Source organism: Amblyomma mixtum, chromosome 5 (genome assembly GCF_055824585.1).
Source record: "Amblyomma mixtum isolate Tamu chromosome 5, ASM5582458v1, whole genome shotgun sequence".
NCBI classification, from domain to species: Eukaryota; Metazoa; Arthropoda; class Arachnida; order Ixodida; family Ixodidae; genus Amblyomma; species Amblyomma mixtum.
Window position 1 is genome coordinate 16,152,795 of NC_143016.1, and position 27,500 is coordinate 16,180,294.

The 27,500-nt window shown below is 50.2% G+C and overlaps 2 protein-coding genes across 3 annotated transcripts in view; both read right to left on the bottom strand.

Moving 5' to 3' along the window:
* LOC149341377 (uncharacterized) overlaps positions 1 to 4,507 on the bottom strand; it is a 55,214-nt gene extending 50,707 nt beyond the window's left edge. Inside the window, exons 1-2 of the mRNA XM_089543460.1 lie at positions 4,381 to 4,507; positions 3,342 to 3,383 (exon numbers count right to left, since the gene is read on the bottom strand). The gene's annotated coding sequence lies outside the window, so the exon portion shown is untranslated. The remainder of the gene's footprint in view (positions 1 to 3,341; positions 3,384 to 4,380) is intronic.
* Positions 4,508 to 5,783: 1,276 nt separating this feature from the next.
* On the bottom strand, positions 5,784 to 26,814 carry LOC149341378 (uncharacterized). 2 transcript variants are annotated; one of them, XR_016282924.1, is made up of 3 exons: positions 26,561 to 26,814; positions 16,000 to 18,152; positions 5,784 to 6,216 (listed from the first exon to the last, which is right to left on the bottom strand). XR_016282924.1 is itself a non-coding variant. In XM_089543461.1 (2 exons), the coding sequence occupies exon 2, from the start codon at positions 18,072 to 18,074 to the stop codon at positions 16,128 to 16,130; it is 1,947 nt and encodes a 648-aa protein (XP_089399587.1). In that variant the 5' UTR covers positions 18,075 to 18,152; positions 26,561 to 26,814; the 3' UTR covers positions 12,701 to 16,127. The 2 variants fall into 2 exon arrangements, 1 of the variants encoding a protein (XP_089399587.1); XM_089543461.1 differs by lacking the exon at positions 5,784 to 6,216 and having other exon boundaries at positions 12,701 to 18,152.
* Positions 26,815 to 27,500: the final 686 nt, after the last annotated feature.

Consider the following 27,500-nt stretch of genomic DNA (forward strand, 5'->3'; position numbering starts at 1 on the left):
GAGCTTCGGGTTTCATTGAAGACGCTTTCTCTTTCTCTCCTCCAAATTTCTCTCGTGATGGGCCTAGCAGTCGTAACCCCTGCATTTGAAAACATCGTTGGCCTATTACGCACATCGTTCGGCTAAGATTCAACAGCAGTCTACAGCGGGACAGGAAAGACACGGAGGCAACTCTGTTTCGTTCGTGTCTACATTCTTCTTGCTCCGCTTAGGTGCATTGGTAAATTTTCGTCAAACGATGTGCAAGTAATTGTTCTGCGTGAACTACTTAATTCAAAGAATGCGTCTCTACCAGTATCCCATAAGGTCTGTTCCCTCTAAACACTCCGGAAGTGTTTAGAGCTCCGAAATCAGTTCGTGAGCTCTCAGGGTACACCACCCGAGAGACGTTGTCCAGAGGTGCGTTCAATCTCCTCGGGCTGCAGAGGAGTGTCTCACGCTCGTCTCAGAAACGTGGGCACACTGAAATAGATGATTCACATCACTCACGACAACACAACTGACGAACATAGGTGAGGGGTCAAGGTGAGTCTTGTGCAGCCATATACCTGGGCATAGGCGGATTGCCGCCGAGGTGGATCAGTGGTTATGGTGCTCGGCTGCTGACCCAAAAGACGGGGGTTGGATCCCGGCCGCGGCGGCTAGAATTTCTTTGGAGGAGAAATTCTAGAGGTCCATGTACTGTGCGATGTCAGTGCACGTTAAAAAACCCCAGGTGGTCGAAATTTCCGGAGCCCTCCACTACGGCGTCTCTCATAGTCTCAGTCGCTTTGGGACATTGAACCCCATAAACCAAACCTAAACCAAACCTAAACCAAACCTAAACCAAACCTAAACCAAACCTAAACCAAACCATAGGCGGAATTCGTGCACAGACAGGGAGTACCTCTCTGGCGCGACAATCCTCTTGCAACAAAAAGAAGACGCAGAGGCAGCTGAAGTGGCCAGCTCCGACAGACAGCTTGAGTGCTTGCAGGCTCTGTCTGACCGATGCTACAGGAAGCCTTTGGTGATTTAGTGATGGTGATGATGATGATGATTTATCAGGGCAGAGACCAGGCCAGAAAAGTTAGAACGAACAACACTGTCCACGTTTTCGGTTTGAGGGCACAAAACTACGCCCAGGGCAGGGTAGTGCATCAACATGTGAAACTAGACAGCACAATAGGTCAACATGCGAATTTTGGGCCTTGTATCTGTAATACAGTGGGTAGCAGTGATGATAAAAAATATTAGACGATCATTGCGATAGATAAGGCAGAGTAGGCGTTGATGTTAGTGTTCCCCACGGACGGGGTAGCCTCTGCCGCTGACGCGTTCAGACCGTGCGAGCGACTGGCGTGATCCAGGACGTTAGTCACTGTCTGTCGCGCCGTACGCCCGCTTCACTCTCCCTATCCAAACCAGCAATCATAGTGTGGCACACCGTCCCCCTTCCCCCCCCCCCCCCACTCTCCTCCACCCGCCACTCGTCGCCGCGCATACACCCTTCGTCTTCCTTCTCACATTGCTCTTTCTCATCCGGGAGCGGAGAACAGCTTTTCTTCTCCTCCTTTTCCAGCTGCGAACCGAGGCTTCAGACCGACCGATGCGCAGATTTTGTCGACGTTGGTGTTCTAATGCTGTCGCATTAAAACTGTTGTTGAAGGATCACAAGCAGTTGTTGCTCGGTGTGTACAGCCTTCACCTATTTCCTAAACAACCTCAGTTTTACTATCGAAGTTTAGTAAACATTTTTTTTTACGCAGTTTGGTGTCATTTTTGGGACGCCGTGCTTTGTTACGCCCTACTGCATGATTTCCTGACAATATGAGACGACAAAAGAGAAATACAAAAGCAGTAGAACTATCTACCACGCAGGACAAACTTTTTCACAAAAGTGCTAAAGTTGCAAGCTCAGTCCAAGTCCTGCACGAAAAGATGAACGTCAGTATCTCTCATGAACTCGCTCCGAAAAAAAAAGGCAGGCAGCGTCCCAGAGTTTTCTAAACCCATCGACGATGTCTCTCGACGCCAACAAGTCATCTGCATATTATAAGGCACGCTTTTCTTCGCCTAAGCTACCAACAAAACAAGCGTCTGCGGCGCCATATGAGCCGCTCGTCGTGCCCGGAGGCGTAAGGCGGCGGCAGCCGCGTTTCTTGGCTCTGCCTTGCAGATTACTCTCGGCGTTAAAGTTCTCGCTAAACAAAGGGCTCGAGCTTCCGGCGGAAGAACACCGGACGCGACAGCGCCGCGAAAAGACCCGCTCCCTTCCTCTCCTCACTACAATGGGGCCCTTAAGCCCCCAGGGGCCGAGCGGGAGAGGAGGTGGCGGAGGATGGGGAGCAGGAGAGGGCAGCGCGCCTCCTGAGGCCCTGTACCTCGGCCATTGCGAGCAGGCCCGGTCACAGCGGGCTCATTATTATGCGCCGTGTCGCAGAGGATGTGCTCGTAGCTCGCCTATACAGCCCGCGTGCTTGGTGGGCAAGTAAAAAAAGTTAAAAAAGAACTCGCGCAGTGACGAAACGCGAAGAGGAAGGCGTAGAACAACAGGAAGTTCCGCCTTATCCTGAAATCCATATTTCAGCAAAGACGTGGGAGACGGGCTGGCGTAGAAAGATGGGAGGGCAGTGCTACCATCCAGCAACCGAGACAACAAAGCATATGAGACAAAAACAAAGAAAGAAGCCAAAGCCGCGTAGCTTCTCCTCACACGACTGCACGTATAGCCAGGTGCATGTCGCATCAGTCTTTAGGCACAGAAGCAAACATACCGACAGACTCGCTAGAGCTGGAACATAAATCGATAGGCACAAAGCCGGCCAACCCCTGCGGGACACTTCCGCTAAGCTCGCGCAAGCCGCTTTGGCAGGTCCGAACCAAGAGGAAAGCCAGCTTACTGACAACGCCGACTGTCTTCTTGGCCTCCGATTTCGCTCGTTTTTTCGTTCGTATCTTACTCGGGCTTCATTATTAGGCGATTTCTTCCCCGTTAAGTGGTGGGAGAACCCGAAACATGGTGCCCTTGAAACCATTCAACATGCGCGAACCCCTGTGGCCTTTTTTTTTTAATGGAATTTCGTTAGACTTGTCGCACCAAAACCACGCCGATGTCTGCTGTGACGAAATTCGCTGATTAGTCGAGAGAGGTCACGTGAACTTATGGCGTCATCACAACCTGCTTTGATGGGCCACCCGGATTGGTCGAGAGAGGTCACGTGACCTTGTGACGCGATCAGAACCTACCCTTCGGATCGTGAGCAACCTAGTTTCTAGACAGCAACCTATATAAAGAATCGAAATAAAAAATCTGAAAAAACGAAATATTCAAATTTCGCAACCGTCGAAGCATACTGCACCTGCGGCTAGCAATCCCGTTATGGCGGTTGGTGGAGTGACATCTGCAAAAAAAAAACGTAATAATGCTGACCCAGACACACACATAAATTGCAACAGAAACTACGGCACGTGTGAAATGTAACGATTTCGCATTTTATTTAGGATGTCTTAATTTTTTTCTTGTCACCTTACTTCGCTGTAACACTGCTGCACGTCTATATCAGTTAACAACTCTCGTTGTTGTCCGCGTAACGCTAACAAGGCGTAACGCTAACAAGGTCGACTCGTTAAACACGACAACTAGTTCACTGAGCGGAGAGCCGACATAAATCTTCACGTCAGTGGTAATGCTAGCAACTGTCTCGAGAAGTTGGAAACCGACCACAATGCATTTGAGTTCGCTACAGCAAGTCTCACAATGGCGGCACGTCTCGTATGCTTGGCAACCATAACGCGGAAGCGGCCGTTAAACTAACCGACGCATTTAACACGGAAACCAAACAAGAAAACTCGCTTTCACAAAAACGTGAAGTACCGCCCTATCCCTCGGGGTTCGACGCTATTTCAATAACGCCTTTTCCGAGATGCTCCGATCACGAAGAATGTCGAGCTTCGTGTCTCGTACTGTCACGCATTATTCTTAAGCTCATCATTAAACAACGCACATCAAGACGGAACGTACACTCCCAGGCTCCGTTTCACGCGCGCAAACAACTGAATGTTTCATATATATATAACTCCATATAAATCCACAATTTGATATATACGCAGCAACCCCTTCAAAACAGCGCCCATGCGTCGCAGAATTTTCGCCCCTTATTATCACTGGCCGTCTCTTTACATCAACTTGGTGCCGCCGACTTCAGCTTAAGACATCTTTGAACCTTACTGAAGCAGACATGCAAACCAAATGAGATTCTACAGCAGGTGCGCGCTAACGTCGCGAGCACGTCTGTCCTATATGACACGCTAGCGAGCCATGAGCTGCAGAGTTTTGTACGAGCGCATTCAGAGAGCGAGATAAAACGAGGGAGTCGGTAACTCAATTTTGCGACGTACCGTGCGATGCCGGAAAAGGCGTCCTTTCAGGAAAGCGACGCGACATAACGCCTTGAAGGCGCCTGCCAAGCTGCGCCCCATGCGCTGTCGGGGCGAGAAGATGCGTTCCCTCTCTCTTCACTTTTCCTGCGTCCCCCCCCCCTCCCCCCAGCTTCCCAAGCTCGGGAAGCGAGCGCGACGGATGGGAAACTGAAAAGAGAAGAAACAAAGTTGTTGTTTTTACGCTCTCCCTGTCGTCGTCGGAGTCGCCGTAGTCGTCGTCATATAGTTGCCGCTCAAATATATGTGGCTTTTCGTTTCTGGATGCCTTCAGCACAACGAGGAAAAAGCGTGTCACAATTCAAGCGGCTCTCTTCGAAAGTTTCTGGTCGAGGCCTATGCGTGTGCGGGTTACGCATGCATCTCCCCCCCGCCCCCCCCCCCCCCTTCCCCCCTCCTGGTGCGCGTCTGCTCTTATCGCTTTCTTTCGTTGCCGTGAATGCTTTCTCACTAAAGCGCGCCGGACGGCGCCATCGCGAAGTGGACGCTGCCGCGCTCGTCCCCCGCGACGCGGTTGGGGGCGCTGCTGTTTCTTGGGTATACTTATGTCGCGCTCGTACCTCGCCCGGTACACGCGTAATCAGAGCGGAAACGACGCGTTGGCGCATTCCTTATGCATGAAGGGACGAGTCTTTTGTCGCGTCGCATTCAGCCGCGATGCGAGTGTCTGGACAGAGCGCGAGTGGGAAAGGAGGCTCAGAAAGGAGAGATCGGAAGGTGCTGTCGGGCACAGCTGGGGGAACATCAACAGCCAGTGACGGTGCTGCTACTGCCAGCCGCTTCGCGTGCCGAGCGGCATCACGCGACGCTGCTACTCTGACCTGCTAGAGGGTTGCTGCGGAACAGGACGCATTGCCTTTTTGGACGCCTTCCTCCGGCTACAGAGAGATGAAAAAACATAGCTACGTATCTCAATATGCAAAAGCCTTCGCGACAGCTTTCGAACGACCGCCACTCGCTCACGTTGTCACTTGCGTTTTGTTCTTTATTCGCTTTATATTATGTGAGCGGGCAAGCGCTCCAAGCAGCAGGTCTGACCCGTTCGCCTTTCATTAAAGCCTTTCACTCTCTCTCTCTCCCAGCCTCGCTACCTGCGCTTTTGTGACGTTTTGTCTGCGCGTACCCAGATGCTTGCAGCGATCAAACGGGCGGACTGCTGTCCTGGGCTATGCGACCCTGCTTGAATGCGTGACACCTGGTGAGGATGACTTGCCGGTAATTTGCCTTGCGGACAGAAAGCTGTGGAATGCGTCAAGACAAAGCTTTCGCAGTTTATTTATTTATTTATTTATTTATTTATTTATTTATTTATTTATTTATTTATTTATTTATTTATTTATTTATTTATTTATTATTCCTCAAAGGTCCAGAAAGGACATTATATGGGGGGTGGGCTGGCAAAATGATATTATTGGGGATATAGACGACCGTCGACGGCAGGTTTGAAGTGGACGGTGGTTGGATGACGGTGGATTGACGGTGGTCGCCACTTCGGATGGAAGGCCATTCCAGTCGTTAGCAGTTTTATAAAATTAGCGAAACATCGAGCTGCCCAGGTAAAAACTTTGTCAAGAGAACGAGCTTTTGTTATCTTGTTATTTTCGTTATTGCCGCGCATTGACCTCGCACCTATTGGTTTACTTTGTGCAAACATTGCCTTCCAGCGTTAACCGTTATAAGAAGAACCTCCCGAATTCGCGGCAAACGTCCGTCACCTGCACGCGTCCACGAACACTGGGTAGAAGCGCAGGAGCTGGGGCAGAGTGCGTGCGCCGCAGGAAGAAGAGGCCAAATGGTCTGAAACAAAAGTGAAAAAGAAAAAAGAAATCAGAAAAGGCGGGCAAGAAGTGTGCATGCTGAAGCGGGTAGGCTCTGCAGAGTAGAGCGACGCCACTGCGTAGAAACAGGATGCCGCCGAACTTAAATACAACCTAAACGCTGAAGTGGCACGCAATCCCAGAATGTCTGCGTGGTAGTTGAGTGGCGCTAACTGTAGTCTATTGGATGAATCCAAGAAACTGTGCTGGGAAACTCGTGCTCGTGACGCAGCGGGGTAAGTGAGATGCAAGGGCGCGGAAACGTCAACAATTTAAGGGTGGTGGTAGAACCGTGACGGCATGTTGCACGGTGGCAAAGCAATTCACAACACTACGTAAATGCAAATGCGAACCTAAATAAAGAAAAGAGAAAGCAAACGCAAATCCAAAAAGAACTCAACGCAAACAAGGTAGCTTTAATCATCAGCATTTCCACAGATGAAATCACCCTTTAAGTTTTTTTTCCTTTTCTAAAAGTAATGCAGCCTTTTTTTTATTGCTAATGCGTTAGCATTAGAAGGGTCCGTCACGCGTGACGCGGTGCGATCCTTGTGACGTCATCATAATCAGCCATTATGGCAGCAGGCGACCTGCCTACCGAATCGTGAGCCAACGAGCCAGCGTGGCAGGTGGCAGTTAAATTAATTATTGATCGCGAGAGGGCGCTCGGGAAGAGCAACCTTGGTGACACAAGCCTTACCGGTGGCAGCACCTGCCATCACAGGGCAATGGCGCATCGCTTAACCGCCGCAAAACTCCACCAGTAGTGGTACGAGGACTGCCAGGGATCTATGCATGTAAAGTATGAGGCATGCGCTCGAAAAGCCCGCCCTTTTTCAATCAAGATTAAGGGAGATGAGGAGCTGGTTAGGATCTACACAGGAGAATGCTATCGTTCGCTCCTGTTGTCTTTCTTCTCCGACTCTGTTCATCTCTTTCTATTCCTCTGATAAGTTATGCCTCCGCGGTGGCTCAGTGCTTATGGTGCTCGGTTGCTGACCCCAAAGACGCGGGTTCGATCCCGGCCTCGGCGGTCGCATTTAGATGTAGGCGAAATGCTAGAAACCCGTGTTCTATGCGTTGTCAGAGCACGTTAAAGATTCGTAGGGGGTCGAAGTCATCCGAGCCCTCCACTACGACGCCCCTCATAGCCTGAGTGAGTCACTTTGGCACGTGAGACCCCATAAACCAAACCACCGACAAGTGCACCCGTTTTCATCCTGTCACTTTTTCATCTTTTACTGCGCATGGCCAACACTTCTTATTTATTTATTTTGTTTTTCGCGATACACAGTTAACCCGTCCTGCATCGCCAGATGGAAAGACTTCATGGCTGGATTTTTTTTCTTGAAGGACTTTTTTCTGTTCGAGGAAACTGGTCCCACCACCACGCTCCATTGCTTTCTATTGCGCTTGCCACCCTGTAAAACACTGTGCATGGCCGCTTTTTCTGTGCACTCATTTTGATTATTCGTACCAGATGTGGTAAGCCAAGCTTGCGCACGCTGGTTGCTTGGAAACAACCTCTTCGTCATGCGTTACGTCTTGATCGGGAAAATAAAGAGCCCGCTTTATGAGGCGTCTCCGCACAGGGCAGCTGGCAAGCCCTGTCCGCTATACCCCACCGCGTTATCGCCCTACCACCTGCCGAGGAGAAAATACTTTCCTGCCCGTCCTTGGCTGTAAGGCTATATGCTACGGCCATGAAATAAATACGGTAGGGTTTACTTGAATGAAAACAAACTTTGTTGTCATGTTTTCGCATCCCTGCGCGCGCCCCTAGTGGGTGAAATAATGCAGTTCATGTTTACATGTGATGATGAGTGACGTCTATTGCACTGTGGGCAGGGCTTACGCATCGACGTTCCTTTTAGAGAAAACTCAATCGTAAATGCATAAGTGGTCGGTGTCATTTAGTTCCAGCCACTGAAATTTCAATTTGCGCAGATTATGTCGTTACTGTGCATGTATTACACTGAGACGTAAACGGGCAGAATTCAAAATATCCTGGCGCTGTTCCTGCGTCCTTCACGCTATGATACAACCGTCTCTTTTGTATCAAGTATAGTTGTAGCTGCGCTTGGAACAGCAAAACGAAATTCGATTGTACTGAACGACAGGAGCTTGACGCCGACTTGTACCCCAGAAGCAGTAAGAAAGAGAGGAACGCCACACCGTCACTGGAGAAACACACGCAGCGAAAATAGCTCACAGCGAGCGCAAGGATACAAAAAGACGCAAAAGCACCCCTCCCTTCTTCGTCAAGTCGGCGTAGCAGGCCAATTAGTCGTCCCCGAAAAAGGGCGGCGACACTGACTACGCCCGGAGGTCAACGCTAATAAAGATGCCTGAGTCAACTCGTTTACGGCTGATCCCAAAAGGGAGTGGTAGTGTACGCACGTATGCATTGCTGCCTCAACTAACAGAGAAAAGCAGCCGGTTCACTCGCTGCTTCCGCTTTCGTCCTTGCGCAACAACACCGACATCGACATCGCGATTGAATTTTTTTTCGCGGCAGGCTGTATCCGCAGGAACTATAGAAGCGTCTGTGTCGGACTGATACAGCTATTATTTTAGTAACTTTTTGGTCACTGCATACAGTAATTTGACCGAGTAATTAACCAATATGTGTAAGGAGCTGACGGCCGTCTGCAGAGTGAATCTCCAAAGAGAAAGAGAGAGACTTTAATGAATAAAGGAGAGGTCTGCCTCATTAAGAGCCTAGCATTCTACTTCCAGATAAGGGTGAAAGAAGAGGGTGAAAAAGATAGAAAAAGGAAAAAAAAGAAAAGTGACATCAAGCATACTCAACACTCACAAACACATATAATAATCAAGGGATGTCCACTAAACCCGTGTCCCTAAGAAAAACTAAGGATGCCTTTGTCCCTCGCGCAGCCGAATTCGCATCACTCTAGGGTGCAAGGACATGCTCCAGGTGCACGGGGCCGTCCTGACGGAGCCGTAAAGCACTTAACAGTGACTTGCGATGGGGAATAAAGATTTGGCAGCGGCAGATCAAGTGCTGAAGATCCTCGCGCGCACCACATGTCGAGCACAGAGGGGTACTTGATGCACCAATTTCATTTTCATGAAGATAGAATTTAGTGAAGGCAACGTCCAGGGGAATTCGGTGCAGACAATTACGATCACGTATATCTAAATTGCGCGGCATGCGAAATTCACAAGTGAGGTCGATGCGAAGAAGGGGTCTATATTGACGCTGCGGGTCACACTACAAAGAGCGTTGCATCTGCCAGGATTTAGTAGCGAGAAGTCTCGCGCCATCACTACGAAAAAAGGGTATGGGTAAGAGCAAGAAGTCGCCATGCGCCGTCAGCACCGTCAGCATCTCCAAAGTGTCAGCTGTGCTGTGAAGGAGTTGGTTTGCGCGACCATCCGGCATCTGCCGAGATGGCTCAGTGGGGGTGTTCAGCTGCTCAGTCCAAGGTCGCGAAGCCGAATCCCCACGCCACGGCGGCCGCGTATCAGTGAGTCAAGATGCAATAACGTCCGTGCGCTGTGCGATGTCAGTGCAAGCAAAAGAACTCCACGTGATCGACTTAATCAGGAGCCCTGGGCTACGGCGTCCGTCGTAGCCAAAGAGCAGTTTGGGGACGCTAACTCCCCAAATAGATATACCGTCCGGTTGTTACAAAAATAAATAATAAAACTGTGAGAGGGTAGTCCTTGGGGAGGTAAATGTTTACGCGTAGCTTCGATGGCAGTGCGCTGCACTCTACTCTCTAGCGTAAACTGTAAACATGAATAGGCCTGTATGGGAGTGAAAAGAGAATAAGCCGTCCTCAAGAGCATTCCCTTTCATAAAATGGAGTGTGCTAGAGGACATCTTTACTCCCTTTTTACTCCTTTCTGCTTAGAGTGTAAGGAATAGGCACCAGATGCGCGAGGCATCGCAAATGACAATTTGTTAAGCGCTTTCGCGTACGCTAGATACCATGGACAGGAAGACCTCATTATTTCATTAATGCGAAATCACGTTTTTACGCTTGTTGCGGCGTTACATGCGACGCCCTGGCAATTTTTGTTAGAATTGTTCCATTGTTCCCGCAACTAATCCGTTTGAGCAGGCTAAATGCTAATGCGCTGCTATTGTTTAACACGTTTTCCCTGAGGGAGATAACGCTTTCTCAGATGCGCTTCAGCGGTCTAAAAAAATGCGTCCTTGGTTTGAAAACTGCACCGTGATTCTGTTGAGGCTCTTTCGGTGGTAGAACTGTAATAAAATTTCAGCTCTCTCTATCGTTGAGACTAATATTCCTCTTCATACACAGCCCTTTTGCACTGCCGTCTATCTTTCGGAAGAAAGAGGTGTTTTTGTCATTGGCCTGAGGTGTTGGACCCATCTCTACAAGGGCGCGCCGGCAATTGTCCCGTCACGAGCGGCACCTTTCCTCCTCCTGAGTGCCAAGCCTGGGGCGTGCCTCTCTAATGAAACTTGTGCCTTCGAAAATACGAGAGGAGACGTGACCCGTACAGGCGATGTCCTTGCGGGGAGACTACGTCGCACATGTGCTGACAAGGGGCGTCGCTATCATCCACCTAACTGCCATAGTAGCCAATAGGGCGGCGCGTACGCATAATAGCCACCGGAAAGACCACTAAGATGGTCGTGTCATTTTCACATTGTTTTCTTCATCAGCGTGTTCAGATGACGTCACAATCGGAGTGACGTGAGGTCATAAGACCCCTGCCCAGATGGTCACGATCAATAACAAGAGAAATGGTCTATCCTCCGAACAAATCGTCGCTGCTATGGGTCTGCCCAGCACTGAGGCCAACCAGAATCCGGCAACCGCTACCGATGAGTCTCTCGTTGGACAATGCAGGGTCCTATGCTGGTTGGAACTCAGGGTCACCACTATCGGTCCCTTCTGGACTTGAATCGTTCAGCAAACATTTTCGCTCGCATATAATCATTGCCCCTTTTGAGCCTTGAGACAATATTCCCGGCTTCAAAAAAAAAAAAGTTGTCGCTGCAGCCCGAAATGATAAGCTTGCGAGCGGGATCAGCTTTGACACTGCTGCATTAAGTACCATGCAGGGACGTCTTTCGTTATAAATCAACGTACAGTCTTTGTCAAAAGTTTACAGCCCAGGGGGTGTTCACTTCCAAGCTTTATACTGGGACTCCAGGAGCATTCATGGAAGTCCTACTTACTGCAGGAGGCAGTACTAGAAATCTTCTCATGTCCAGGAAATTTGGAGCGCTAGAGATTCATTAAGAACGACACAGTGTGGCTCAAAACAAACACCCCTGGACTCCAAACTTGTGACAAAGGCTGTATATGTAACCACAGTGTGAGCATATTTTGTGCGTACCATTTGTGTACAGTTTGTTGCGAGACTGTCTCGTAGAACTATGCTGCGGTGTTAAGGGAGCCTATACCATAACTGTGCAGCTAATCGCATCAAACTATACGCAAACACATTATTTATTTCACTTTGCACAAACCTCCAAACACCCCAAGCAAACAAACATCGCAGGATCTTGCTCGGGGTGTACACATCGGAATAATGCTTTCGCACCAAACCACATTCACATCCTTACGCCCTGAATACCAAATGTGCCTTCGGTCGGTCGCCTCTGGTGCCGGCCCCGTGCGCGCGAGAGAGAATGAGTGAACATTATTAAACGTAGCGCTAGATCTGCCATCTCTTTCCTTGCCTAAGGGCTCACCACTCTTCACAACTCGCTCAGTGGTATCACAGCCTGCATTAGCGTGTGAAAGTACTGCGTCCCGAGGTCAACTTTTCGCGCTTTTTTTTTTCTTTCAGCAGCGTTTTCGGTGTGGCCTGAACTACGACACAGACACACAGATACGAACTTATTATACAAACATTCTCATTGGACACTGCATAAATACCGTGGTTCGCTACACGAGCCTTGCCTATTCAACGCGCGCAGAGACGCCTGTGGCGATTTGTGGTTTGACGCAAAACAAGGCTATCTTCCATCTTTTCAGCCGCACACAACGAACTCGAAGCCAGCCTTCATAGCGCCATCCATTAGCATGTGAAAGTAAGCAGGTCAACTGTGTGCTTTCTTTTTTTCTCTGCGCGTGCTGCCAACACTTGAGTCTGCAAAAGCTGTGTCCCAAGTTTTCCAACGCTCTTGCGCATTTTCCTAACTGAACCGAACCTAACCTAACCAAAACAACTCATTGTTTGTCTCCCATCTATGATGTAGCGTATTCTAAAACGAGAGAGCAGAAAATTATGATGCATTTTTTCAGCGCACCCTAAACTACGATGCAAATGCGAGTATGGGAATGTAGTACACAAATATATTCATTGAGTATTAGATAAACACAGTAGTTGTGCGGTACTAAGCTGCTCGACTGCCATCCTGATTTGTTCACACGATCGCGTGTTAGCACAGCGCATATTGTTGCCTCTGATTTATTTCGTAACAGCATCAGCGGCGCGGGCTCATTTCGTATTCATAAAGTCTCGCAAGGTTTCCTTGTCCCAAGAGTCATTTGACTTTAATTCATCTCTGCAAATTTCAACGCAAACGTTTGCATCACAAGAACGTTCAATGAAAAGCAAAGGCAGTGCCGTTCCCTTATGGGAGCAGCTACGACAACTCGTGATATTCTGCGTAAAATCATGCCCGGAACAGAGTCGGAGAATGAAATGACTCTTAGACGCAAGGATCGTCTGGTGGCTTCATCGTATTTCAATATTTAAATCAACTCTTCTGTTTTTTCTCACAGTCAGCTTGGCTTTATCCCTACAGCGCCGAACGCATCTTCTAGGTCTTCATGGTTCCAATATGCTGTTTTTGTGAGTTTTTTTTTCTTTTCAGTATTATAACGACGATCCGCCGCAGGGCTTCCAAACGAGGATGCAACCAGTTTGCTTGGGAGCTCACGGACCGCGGTATTCAGCGAACATCGGAGCTTCTAGAAGCTCCAGCCGCCGTTACCTGGATTTCCTTTCCAAGGCAACTTTATTCACTCCTCGAAAACAAGAAGAAAAAAACTTAGCGCAAGAAACTTCCGCAGTCGTTATCGCTTTTGCAGCCTGGAGAAGTGGAACGTTTCCTCTCGAGCCGCTTCTATATATTTACGAACAAAGAACACGAAACTCTTCAGGAGCGCTGTTATCCCGAATCGCCTCCACGCATCATGCAATGCAGAAGGAAAGGGCTCGCAAAGCGAAGGACGCGCAGACAGACCAGCAATACATGCGCTATAGAAGCGGTAAACAAATGACGCATCTTCGTTCGGGTTTAAATATAGAAACCGCAGCTGAAGTTCCTCTAAAATAACCGGTGCGAGATCTTGTAACTGCGCACAAGCGTTAGTGAGATGTGTTCGACTCGTTAGAGAGCACGTGTACAATCTCCCTCTTTCCCATCTCACTCTCTACTATCAGCACATCGCCCTTCGTTAGTTCCCCACGTTTATTTTTCCAGGGCCGTTAAAATCGCCTAGCCGGTACTATGATAATGCAGCGCACTGCAAAATAGCACGCGCGCTTGTATTCTGGTTGCAAAAGCAAGCTACGTCGCCTTGTTGCATGTTCTTATTACAGACATTCGGCATTTGTTTTCTCTAAACCGGTTTAATATACGCTCATAAAAACGTCTCGCAACAGTGTGCTGTACTGCGCTCTGCTGTTTTCTCGCAGTTCCGTGATGTCATTGCGTTTTTATGCCGCCGTGCTGTTTATTTCCTGTGGGTATTTTCTCCAGTTCGCTGTTTTTCCTCCGCTGTTTTCAAGTGTGCTATTTTGAAGCGTGATTTCGACGCTTGGTGTTCCTTCATGTCCCCCGTACAACCTACCTAGCGTCTTTTCCCTTTACTTGCGCTCAGCCAGAGACCAGTTTTTAAAACGAATGCCCCTGCAGTGCCTACTAATGACGCGGATGATCTTGTCGATGGTTACATGCGCTAGCGCTATAATATCAGACTACATCGTCAGAGGAGATCTTGGAAGAAGATAAAAGTGCAATAATTCATTTTCTAGTGGGAATGTTCCCTACGTGTTGTGAAAGAACGCATATACTACCGAGCCTCTTCTTTCTTTTTCGAATACTTTATTTATTGCACACTAAAACATGCTTTGCGATTTGCTTTTAAGAAATAACGACGCCCGCACCTGATTGATATTTTAATGAGAAAGCATTATATCGCTCATCAGCAGCGAAACCCGGCGTGACCGTTGACGGCGAAAAGTGGTCGCTAAAAATCGATTTTGCGCCATCAGACTAGCTACCTGATCCCAAAGGGCCAATTAGTCGATAGGTATATATACTGTAGACGTAGTGCCGTCATAGTGATAGTTAGCGACGTCATAGTTACATCTTAGGTTATGTTTTTAAAGGCATTTTAAAGGTCTTTAGGGTGAAGGCCTTTAGGACAAAGATCTTTATGCTAAAAGCCTTTAGGCCCAATTCCTTTGGGGTAAATGCATTTAGGTCGAAGGCCTGTAGAGTAAAGGATGCTTTCACATTCACAGCAAAGTTTGGTTTGGTTTGGTTTATGGGGTTTAACGTCCCAAAGCGACTAAGGCTATGAGAGACGCCGTAGTGAAGGGCTCCGGAAATTTCGACCACCTGGGGTTCTTTAACGTGCACTGACATCGCACAGTGCACGGGCCTCTGGAATTTCTCCTCCAAAGAAATTCAACCGCCGCGGCCGGGATCGAACCCGCGTCTTTCGGGTCAGCAGCCGAGCACCATAACCACTGAGCCACCGCGGCGGCTCACAGCAAAGTAACTTTCGTTTTTAAACAGATCATCAAACCGTCCTTTATTCAGTGAAGGAATTCACTGTTCGGTAACGAAGCGCTGAAAAGTAGTTAACGTAGCCAGTGGCTGTGATTACACTTGGAAGCTTGCCACATTCAGTCGGTGCTGGTAATGCGTCGTGACATACACTCCCAATAAATTCTGTGCAGGGTCAGCTTGGAAAGAATGAAATTCTGTTACATGGAAACTGAATAGGGGTAACTTTTGATTATAACAAACAGACATAGAGGCTCGATGGCATGAAAATGTGCAGAAAATAATAATGCCTCAGCAGTACAATTTAACACAGCCCGACACCGTTAGATCCAGATCTAATGACGCATTTATTATTTTTTTTCAGAGCTGAACACCTATTAAAACTGTACAGTTGCATTCATTTAAAACAAGTGCACACATCTATGTGAATTATTTGCTTCTTTTGTCTTTGAGCCCAGGAAGGGTTGACAGAAGCCAGGCTCACGAGCCTATCCTTCCTGGCACAGCACCAAGTTTCATTTTCAGTCGCATCCGCTAAGGTCATGTCGGTTAATTGTGTAACAGCGCGCGAAATTAGTATGTGCGTCAACGCACGGATGAACCATCGCGAAACACCTCAGTAATAACACTGGTAATTCCACAATTAAGACTAAGCGTATGACGCTTAGCTCTAAAAACCACGAGTTATCATGAGTACCACTTACTCAAGACAGAGATCATTCGCTACGAGCACATTTTTTTTTGTCTACTCAATGGCGCTATGAAACCACTTCAGCTGCGAAAAACTGATGGACCAAGAAAAAGCTTCGATTAAGGAAGTCTCTGCTGGGTTTGACTCGACGTGGCAAGAAACACGCACTCAGGCGTGTCGTCACCGCACGTACCGTAATCGTAAGCTAATATTGTTCCAGCCCGCACGAAACGTAACAACACAAATGTGCCTGCTTGCACAGCAACAACACGCGAATTGAAGAGTTCGAGTATTGCATGTCTTAGGAAACGCACCTTCTTTTGGTCACTGTTCTTCTCCGCCAATGGGGCAATAAATAACACGCACACAAACACAAACATTTCTTCACGTTGCACACATGTGATGATTCACGAACATGGTGCTCAAAAGCGCAGGAAAGTAGTCATTTAACCGTCTCGAAAACGTCAAAACCACGTTTCCGGTGAACGTCATGAATGCTGCCGTTCGGATCCCTTCCGACGCTGGCTGCAAGTACCGTGTTTCCGCTGGAAGCACTCGTGGTTCGTTCGAGATCCTTGCGGAAGAGGCGCTTGGGAATAAAGTGGCGGTAGTCCCTGAATCCGAAGAACAGGTACACACCCTGCAGTCCAACTAAGACGATAACAATTACCTCCACCACCACGGAGTCCACGAAGGCTCCTACGAATCCCAAAAGCCACGTTGTGCCCATGATGAAGGCCAGTTTGACGAACAGAGCCATATGCGAACTCTGACCACCGCCCTTGAAATCGAACCCCGCAGTCTGTCTGGACGTGTGGCGGATGTGAACCACGATGTGCACGTAAAGGCACACGTCGAGAAGCAGCAGCAGCAACATGGGCAGGAGGAAGAACGCCGCTTGTGCTCCGATGGTGCCGATCCAGCAGCTGAAGCGGCCGTAACGCGGGGACAGCGGAAAATTGGGCAGGAGCCAATTGAGCGTCGCGCATAATCCTACGATGACCGAAGGAGCGCCCCAGGCTATTAAACAGTAGGCGGGGAACCCGCAGCCACGACGTCCCGACGGCAGGTGCACGACTGCGGCAACGTTCTTCCAAATGTCGAAAGACAGCACGCTGGTCCAGAAGAAGGTGGAGAGGAACCCGTAATGCAGCGCTAGAGCCAAGACGGCGCAGAAGGGCGCGGGGACCTTGAAGCTGTTCACGAGAAGGAAGATGAGCTGGCTCCAGAACAGAGTGGCGGCGAGACAAAAGGTGCACTTGGACGAGAACGTCCGCGAGCTCCTGTAGAGGACGTACACGACGCCCTTCAGGAAGAGGCACACGAGGGAGAGGCTCAGGCAGATGACGGTCAGGTAGTTTTGCACGCTGTACCGCCTCCAGCGGCCGGACGACGTCTCGTTTTCCAAATTAGCCATTGTCTCGCTCGTCTCGTTGGCGTAGTGGTACTCGGGAGCCCTGATGTAGCACTTGTCACCGTGCCAAGAGAAGCAGGAGCCACGCTTCACAACCGGCTTGAACAGGGACACCAGGTTCGGGCCCAGGAATGTACGCAGACGAGGTCTGTCCCGCAGGTCCGGCACGACCTCGGTCGGCGCACACTCCAGAGACTCCTGGTCGACGCCGCGGCACAGAGCGCAGTAGACGTTCTTGTACACGACGTCCGACTCATTGCCCTTGTGCCTCACGGGGGCAAAGTACGTTGCACACTTGCGCCTCTGGTCGGGGTCGGAACCTTTGGGGCATGTGTCATTCATCTGCGGAATGTGGGCGCACGGCCTCAGCAAGAGGTCGCTGTTTCGCTCGACGGACTTTGGGATGGCGTGAGTCACCGAACGTCGACTCGCCCCCGTTGTGTTCCAAAAAGTTGTCGTGTTGTCCAAGTCGTAATTGCAGAGCGCGCAGAAGGCGTTCAAGTACGTCACGTTTCGTTCGCTTGTCACCGGGATTCCGTAATACGTGTCGTTGTAGCTTTCCACGTTTTCGCACGCGTCTCGCACCTGGTCCCGTGGCCAGCCGGGGTTGCATCCTGTCACTAGGTACACGTCCTTGTCATAGAGGCCTTTGATGTTGAGCGTCACACAGGCGGCAACGCTGGGGCGTTCCAGCGTCGGACCGGCCTCCCAACAGCAGTCGCCATACGCTTCGCAGTTATGCGCGCAGGAACACGTTACCGCGTAAAAGTTCAGCGCGCACTCGACAGATGGTCCGCAGCCATTGAGTCCGGTGGGACATCGAAGCAGCTCTTCGAAGCGATCCTCGCGAATATCCCGGTATTCATCGACCTTCGCGGTCCAAGGAAGCGTGGCGTTACAGTCCACGTGATAGCCGAAAGCGGCGCCACCGAGCACGCTTGCCAACGTGAGGAAGAGAGCTAAGAGCGTCTTCATTGCTTGTGGGACACGAGCAGAAGTTTTCCATCAGGTGACACGCCGCAGCTCCATTCTGAGGGGGCGTCTGGTAATTCTCTGTAAAAAAGAGAGAGGGAGAGAGAGAGATAAGTCGACTTAGGCAAGCTAGACGTCCAACAGACTCACACTCGCAATCCTAATACACCTCGCGCATACCCCGGCAACCCCCAACTCCTAGTTCCAAGTAATGAAGGCACGGACTTTCCTGGCTGTAATCGTGCACGCCAGGAGTGTAGGCGATTGTGTGGACGGAGTTGTTCCACGCCGCGAACGTCACGAGCGAGTCGTTTGCGCGCACGTACCCTTTTTCCACAAAAACAACGTACATGGAGCTTAAAGAATGCGCTTCTTTTCCATGTTTTTTTTTTTTTTACGTTAGCAGTGCAGCGAGCCACAGTACGAGAACCTCGGATCCCAGCTAGGTTTTGAATCCCAGCAAGGACGTCGACATAGCGAGAGTGACAACTATGTGGTTGTGTTCTCTGCAAAACGAGCAAATCCAGCAGAAAAGCGCGAAGCAAACCGAAATGTAAAGAATACTTGTGTCCTTCCAGATGAAAATTAACATCGACTCAGCGCACTTTATGCTTGCGTCAGACTCTAGCCAGGTTACCTGCTTTGCATGAATTATGAACTCGTGGAGTGGCAAGCACTTTCGTTCTCGTTAAACCTGACTTTATTTACTGATTAAGCCTGCATCTGATGCATCTTCTTCGTTAAAGTAGTATTTTTTTCTCCTTTCTGCGTTGACAGCGTTCAATACAAACTTTACTTAACTTCGTTAAACCTGACTTTATAAATTTATTGATTGAACCTGCATCTGACGCATCTTCTTCGTTAAAGCATTTTTCTTCTCTCTGCTTTCACAACTTTCAATGCAAACTTTACTTAACATCGATTTAACTCGAAATTCGGGCATAAACTTGAGCCGTCATACAACATGGCCGAAGATGCTGCCCACGCTAAAACACCCACTTTGCGATAAAGGCGCGTCTCTATAATTTGCAATTATGCCTTCAGGTTTACGTGTCAAGAAGTTTAAATTGCGTTTTCAGACTTTACTGCGCACACCTTAGGCTAGCTTTATGTATAACCCGCTGGTACACCCCACATTGTCAAAAAATATATGCGCTAACACAGTACATACAGCATCAGAAGCGGTGGATGAAGTTTTTCTTTAAGAAACTCGCATAGACGGTGGCGCCAGCTTTCCATATAGGTGATATTTAGAAACTCTATGTGTTAGACCCCATCCCTGTTGACCTTTCCTTCGCCACGCATAATCGTTAGCGTCACGGAATAAACCTACCCGTTTCTGTCTGCGTGCGTCCTTCCACGATGCTTATAGTTTGCTCATTTCGTCCATAGGTTGGCAGATAAAGAAAACGGAAGGTTGCCCGACACGTAACAGCTCCACTCCTACGCCGAGAAACGTTCGAGGTTATCGAAAGCAAGTGCCTGTAGTACTTCGCCTTGGCTAATTACGAATTCGAGAGAGAGTGCGCGTTTGCGTCATTAGGATTCCTTTGCTTGCATTTGCGCCTTCTGGTCGATCGATTTTTCTTTTTTTTTTTGTTAATCTTTCGCGAAAGGCTGCTTTCCGTCAACGCACGTAATCTACCGCGCGATCAGTAAGCACTTGAACGAAACAGGAGTTTGTCTTCTCTCCGCCCGCTACTCTCTTGTAACTCTCTTGTAAGTGTCCCGCGCAGGTTATGGGGCGCTATGTTTAGTTCTCACTGCCTGGCGAAGCGGCATGAAGTCGAGCCACTAATACCTCAGTGTTTTGTGGCGCCGACTCATTATATTTTCCCGCGAGCCGTAACAACGCAAGACACTTCGCTTTCCATAGCAATCAGCTTCTAACAATGGCGAAAAAATGAGTAAAAAAATGGCGGACTGAGCGAGAGAGGCAGAAAAATGTTCTCGAGTGTCAAAAAAACACGCGCGCCTCCTCCTGAACCGCAAGAGTTGGCGGTTTTGCCAGTCTATACTGATACCACACCACTTTACTTTAAAATGTGCTCATTCGTATCATGATCACGTAGTCACAAGGAATGAAGTCATAAAGTTAAGGGGTAGAGATGGGGAGAGAAAAACAGGAAAATAATACCCGGATAACAGTAATAAGCGCGTCTTTGCCAACGAATGTCATCGCTAATGTACTTTTTGCTGTGTACGGGAATTTTTTCTCGCATTTCATTCTAGAGAAGCTGAGCACCAGGCCCGGTGTTGTAACCGTACTTCGGACCACGTGGGCCCGATCAAGCCGCTACCGTGAACATTCATCGAGGCCTGCTGTTGTAACCGTAATTCGGACCACGTGGGCCCGATCAAGCCGCTATCGTGAACATTCATCGAGGCCTGCTGTTGTAGCCGTACTTCGGACCACGTGGCCCGATCAAACAGCTACTGTGAACAATCACCAAGGTCGACAACCCCGCGACGGCGGTGGGAAGTGGGATGCTTGGAATGCCCCTCCGAGCCTCAGCGGATTAGTGTAGCAGGAGTGCAGGAGGTATTGTTCGAGCGACCACAGAGGAGGCGACGGGCCGGCGCCGGTCACGCTGGCGGATAATTGAAGAATTCTGTGGCCCCGACTCGCGTTCTGGGCATTCGGCGGGGAAGCAAGTTCATTCACCTGCTGGAAGACTTCGGGAGATTCCTTTCCCGCAGGGCTGGATGAGTCGGCATCTCCTCCTCTCATCGACCCAGCTGCGGGAGAGGGGAAAAGCTCGCACCCGCCCAGCCGTGGGTGGTGACAAGAACGTCCCCTTCGGTCCATCGGATTGGACAGTGCTCGTCGACCATTATTCCCCAGCCAGGGATCTGGGGAAACCGGACGATATTTAACTCGGCCGTGAGTGTGGAGAGAAGGCTGCTAGCTCCAGTCGACTACGGTTGACGAAGACGTTGCCCTTCCACTGAGAGCCATTCTCAGTCCCGCTCTATGTAAATAATGTAAATATGTGAATACAGTTTTTTCCTTCTCTTCCCCTACTCCCCGTCTCCGGCCCACGTTCCTTCCTCCTTCGGCATTGCGGCGGTGCTCCTGGACCCGATGCCTGGTGGGACGCGCTTCTAGCATCGACAAACATATCAACTGGTGGCAGCGGTGGGATCTTCCACGCTTGGTCCTGGCTTCAGCAGTGGTGAGCGCTTGACTTTCTTTAAGAATCTGCCAGGCTTGATAACTCTGGAAATTTATCACTACCTGTAGATTGTTTTTCTGCACGTGCTCGCTTAAGCATTTCACGTAGCAGCTTATTTTATGAAAGTCCTCGTTCGGAAGTTGCCATGGATTTGAGCAAGCTAAAGAAGCCAGAGTTGATGTTGCTGTGTGAAAAGCTGGGTATTGAGGCCAGGAAAAGTCACAGAAAGCCGCAGCTGATTGAGGCTATTAGGGAATGTGGTGCTAAGGAGGGAGACAAAATTTTGGAGACCTGGGAAGTCATTCAGGAGGGAATCAGGAACGCTAAGGAGGAGGCCGACAGGGTTGAAAAAGAGCGCAAGGAGGAGTCCGACAGGGTTAAAAAGGAACGCAAGGAGGAGTCCGACAGGGTTGAAAAAGAACGCCTTTACCGCAAGGAAGCCGCTAAGAAGGAGGCTGACAGAATTGAAAAAGAGCGCAAGGAGAAGGCCGACAGGGTTGAAATAGAATGGCAGGAGCAATGCCGTAAGAGACGCGCTGAGCTCGAGGAACTACGTAAACGAGAGCAGCAGGAGCTCATACGTACGACTCAATTTCTCAGACGGAAAAGGGCCCGAGATCGGTTGCGGACTTTTCAGAGAGGCGAGAGCTTCAGAACGTTCCTCGCGAATTTTGAACAGGTATGTGCGGAGGAGGAACTAGATCAGGGCGAATGGTCAATGATGTTGCTGGCCATCCTTCCTTGCGATGTCAGCGCGGTATTAGCGCGACTGTCCGATGAGGATGCCAGAAACTACGACAAAGCCAAAAGTGCCCTCTTCCGATACTTCGGAATTCGCATACAGACCGAGTCTAAAAGCCGAAGTGATAGCAGCGGGCCGCGCTCCCGTCAGTGCGTCAGTGACCAGCCAAAGAGCCTCGCTTGGTCAGCTACGCACAATGTAGTTGCTCAGAAGAACAGTGGCAGTCGGGAAGTTGATGTGATGATCTGCGGCACAGAGCGTCGTTGTCTGTCACCTGACAGCGACTGTGGCGCTCCAAGCCAGAGCGCGGCGTTAGCTGAAAAGCGCGATGCCGCGCAGATTTTCCTTGCAACCCAGAAAGGCGTAGGCGCAGAGCAAAAATGTAGTCCTCCAGAAAGCAGTCGCGCGCTGAAAGCGGCAACTGCAAGTTCTATTGTAAGCGAGGAATGCGTCTCAGCGCTGCCTCGAAACCATGATCAGTTCAACGATGAGGGAACGACAGCCGCTCGCGACCGAACACCAGAAATTGAGTTATGCTCTACTGAAACCAGCGTGTCTTTGCCCATTGCCCGCGTCGCGATCAAGAGCCCGCTCGAGGTGCGTCTGACCGAGGCAGCCGTCTCCCAAAACCTGCCTAAGCAGCATCCCTCGATTTTCTCGAATCGCTTGGATAAGCTGCCCCAAGAAAAAGGCCTTTGTTTTGGAGATAACGCTGCGCAGGTCCTCACCATTTCGAAGGCTCGTGAGGTCGCGGCGCCAGCAGAGCACGTGGTTGAAGAGGGCAAACCTCAACCTGTAAGCCCGAGGCCTGTAAATTCTCGCGGTGATGAGCCAGAGCAATCTCTAGTAAAGACTGTCGATGAGACGAACGCCGGCGACTTAAGCCGTGACGGCTCCGCGCTACCTAATGACGAGCCAGCCCAGGACTTACTCACTACTAGCACAGGGGTAAAGAGTACCGATAGTAGTGCAGGCGATAGTGAGTCTTCCGAATCAGGCGCAAGTGATGACCTGGAGCTAGGTGAGGAATTGAATACCAATCTAGCATTGCCCCACTCAGATGGCTTTCTCGAACTCCTTCGTGTGGACAGAGAAACGTTCACCGCTGAGCAAGAGAAAGACCAGACTCTACGCAACTTGAGTCACCAAAGTGACATAGGTGTGTCACGAAAGAACATACCTTTCCAACTCCGTTCTGGCCTGCTGTACCGCCAGTATAAGGATAGGAAAGGTATCCAACACGACCAATTTACTGCCCGCGTCGCGATCGAGAGCCCGCTCGAGCTGCGTCTGACCGAGGCAGCCGTCTCCCAAGACCTGCCTATGCAGCATCCCTCGATTTTCCCGAATCGCTTGGATAGGCTGCCCAAAGAAAAGGGCCTTAGTCTTGGAGATAACGCTGCACAGGTCCTCACCAGTTCGAAGGCTCCAGAATTCGCAGCGCCAGCAGAGCACGCGGGTGAAGAGGGCACACGTGGCCCTGTAAAGCTTATAAACTCTCACGGTAGAGAGCCAGAGCAGGCTGGATTACAAACTGATGATGAGGCGAACGCCAGCGACTTTACCTGTGACGGTTCAGCGTTTGCTAGTGACGCGCCACGCAAACCAACTGCGAGGGTTTCCACTGAGCGGCAGCGCACAGAGGTGGCCAAACGGGAAGAGTTAATTAAGGGGAAAGTGCGGCTCTTGTTGACTGCTCGACTGCAATCCGAACCGCGTAGCCGCCCCAATTTGGCACCTCGGTGCTCAAGAGTTCGCACCCGCCCCGTGGGAACACAAGCCAAGAGAACGCAACGCGCGAACCCGATCCGAGAGAGACGGATACGCTGGCACGGCATTCGCACTCGTCCGTTCCCTTCTCGCGTTCTGCTTTCTGAGCGTCAGCCAAACTTCAGAACCACGAGACTTGGACGAGGAACAGTTAAGGGTCCTAAGCTGAAATTCCTAGCCTTGTGTCCTGTTGCACCTGCTAGAGCAGCTATCGGACCTCGGCCGCGCAGGGGGCGGCTGAAGAATAGGAAGCAGTAAATTCCTCTGATCGCAACGCCGTTTGCAGACGGATTCGAGGAATAATCCCGTCTTTTGTTTCTTTTTGTTCATTTAACTCTCCTGTACAGAAATGCAAGCTAGAATTCCTAGCATTATGCAATGTCTCATCTGCTAAAGCAGCTGTCGGACCGCGGCCGCGCAAGGGGCGGATATGACGCATAATCTCATATTGAGTTTAATGCTTGTTTTTTTGTCTTTTGTTCTTTACACTCTCCTATGCGAAATGAGAGCGAAATTTCGGAGCTTGGCATTGCGGGACTCAGTTCACATGCGTTGCCGAAAGGTGCGAGTAATGGCAACGCTGATGGCCTCAGCCGAAGCTTTCCCGTGTAATGCCCTCTCCTGACTCCCCAGATGTTATTCCGCTATGCAAATTTTTATTTTCTTTTTTGCTTTAGCGGGAATCATTTTTTTTTCTCTGTTTTGTATGTATGTTCAGCAGCTCCACCTTCCCTTTGTGCTCTCACGGGCGGTGGCTTTCTGTGACATAAACCGTGCTACGGCGCCCCCCCCAAAATTTTAGGAAATTTTTCCCTTTTGACTAATCAAGCTCTGTGTATTCTGGTTTGGTCAAACTTTGAAACTTTCGGAGGAGGACGTAAATTTCACGCGACAGCTCATTTTTTCTAAACAGACTTTGTCGACCGAAAACAGCTTGGCAGTTCTTAAAGTCGGTTTGGCGCTTTCTGCTGGTTGGGCTGTGTACCTTGCTGGTTGAGCTCGTTACAGCTGTCAACGAAGCAGGAAGAACCTTTGGGCCCAGCTGTGACCAAAAGCCGAACGGACACAACTCCAGGTCTCTGCGCGCAGCAGCGTTGGCTGCAACCACTACGAGACCTCTTCGGGCGGCGGACGTGCTGTTGTAACCGTACTTCGGACCACGTGGGCCCGATCAAGCCGCTACCGTGAACATTCATCGAGGCCTGCTGTTGTAACCGTAATTCGGACCACGTGGGCCCGATCAAGCCGCTATCGTGAACATTCATCGAGGCCTGCTGTTGTAGCCGTACTTCGGACCACGTGGCCCGATCAAACAGCTACCGTGAACAATCACCAAGGTCGACAACCCCGCGACGGCGGTGGGAAGTGGGATGCTTGGAATGCCCCTCCGAGCCTCAGCGGATTAGTGTAGCAGGAGTGCAGGAGGTATTGTTCGAGCGACCACAGAGGAGGCGACGGGCCGGCGCCGGTCACGCTGGCGGATAATTGAAGAATTCTGTGGCCCCGACTCGCGTTCTGGGCATTCGGCGGGGAAGCAAGTTCATTCACCTGCTGGAAGACTTCGGGAGATTCCTTTCCCGCAGGGCTGGATGAGTCGGCATCTCCTCCTCTCATCGACCCAGCTGCGGGAGAGGGGAAAAGCTCGCACCCGCCCAGCCGTGGGTGGTGACAAGAACGTCCCCTTCGGTCCATCGGATTGGACAGTGCTCGTCGACCATTATTCCCCAGCCAGGGATCTGGGGAAACCGGACGATATTTAACTCGGCCGTGAGTGTGGAGAGAAGGCTGCTAGCTCCAGTCGACTACGGTTGACGAAGACGTTGCCCTTCCACTGAGAGCCATTCTCAGTCCCGCTCTATGTAAATAATGTAAATATGTGAATACAGTTTTTTCCTTCTCTTCCCCTACTCCCCGTCTCCGGCCCACGTTCCTTCCTCCTTCGGCATTGCGGCGGTGCTCCTGGACCCGATGCCTGGTGGGACGCGCTTCTAGCATCGACAAACATATCACCGGGGAAAAGGATGCATCCTTTGGAAAAAAAACTGGCGGGAGCCCAACGGCACTGGGGATCGAACCCCGAACGTCCATCGTACGAGGAGGATGTTCAAGCCAGTGAGCCACACTTGCAAAAGTTCACAAATAAACCACGTTTTTGTTTCGTTTTTGTCCACGGTTCAACTCTGATCCTCTCTCGGTATCTCTCTCCACCAACAGGCTGCTCCAATTCTTAAACAAAAAAAAATATGATTAAACAATATTGTGCATATTTCAGGCGATGCTGACTCAGTATTTAGGGTACACGTGGTGTGCAACAAATCTCCAGTCAATAATAAATTAGGTTCTAGAAAAACTAACTCTTGTATCCTTATTTTCTCACTACAGACTCAATGCGAAAAAAAGTGGGCTGACAGGTAGTACGTGACTCTTTTCGCTCGGCATTTGGCCCAAGTTTCATGCCTCAACATTCCATTTTCACATTCTTCAGCAGCCGCAGTCATTGTCAGGCTTGCTTCGCGCGTGCTTGCCGCGAATAGGCTTCTTAAGCACGCAGGCACGAGCAAACGCAAATGTCCTATGATGGACGGAAAGGCGCAGCAACTGTAGACACACTCTGCGGACACCAGAATAGCGCCGTGAGGGAACAGGTGAAAGACGGAGACACAAGCCGAGAACGAGTGAACAAACCGTACAACTGCGACGCGTCTAAAAAAATTGGAACTAATAACAGTAATTATGCAGGGGAAGCACGATCGAGAGGTCAGGAGCGCACGTGTGAGAATATACATACACAGCGTCCTTACCTCGAACGGCAGCGATGTTGAGCCTGATGACGGTCGGTCACGGAGTCGGCGCGCCGAAGACGCCAGCAGTGCGACGCTCGAGATCAAAGCACGATCCCTTTGCACTTTTCTTTCTGTTCCTATTCTCGGCCGTCGGCGTGCAGTTTCGACGCAGCTTCTCTCGGCCGCCCACCTTCCCGCGAGGTGCGGCTAGAAAAATACGAAGATCGCGCTCGCAGCCGAGGCGGCGACGGCGGCAGATCCTCCTCGCCCAGGCGACGCCGAAAAGGGAAACCGAGACGCTCTTGGTGACCAACAATCTGAGCGCCCGGTAGCCCGGGACCGGTTTTCCAGCCGTTTTCGTGCCTCGGAATATTCCCCTTTATCTCTCTCTCTCTCCTTCCCCTCTCTCCTGCTCGCTTTCCATCCAGCTTTTGTTTGTTTAAAATTTATTTTATTCTTGTCCATGGAGGGCCGGGGGTGACCCTGGATTGCAGAAAGGAATGGCGTGCGAGGGGCATACACTTATGCCTAACACCTTTCCCTCTCCGCTCGTGATCCACCCGCTCTCTCTTGACGGCTCGCTGCTTTTTTCTTCGTTTTATTTTTTTTTTTTCATCTTCTGGTGCGCGGCCGTTTCCTGTGAGTTCGTTACGTAGTGGTCGACGTAAGACGACGCATTATTTCGCGTGCCGCCGTTGTTGTCGTCACAGCACCGAAGGCCGATCGACGTCCTCCCCGTGCCCGGATGCCACGCGTGCTTTTTTTGCAAGATAATTCCGTGCGATCTGGCCCTGCGCTGTCACGCGAGCGCCCGCCCGCCGTCGCCACTCGCCGGTGGTCATGCAACGAGTCACGTTTCTGGCTCTGTCTTCCAACGCTAAGCGTTGTGCGAATTCAGCCGGCGAGGTTCTGTCGGATCTATATTCCAATTAATTCCGCAATCAGCTTCATCAGGTCG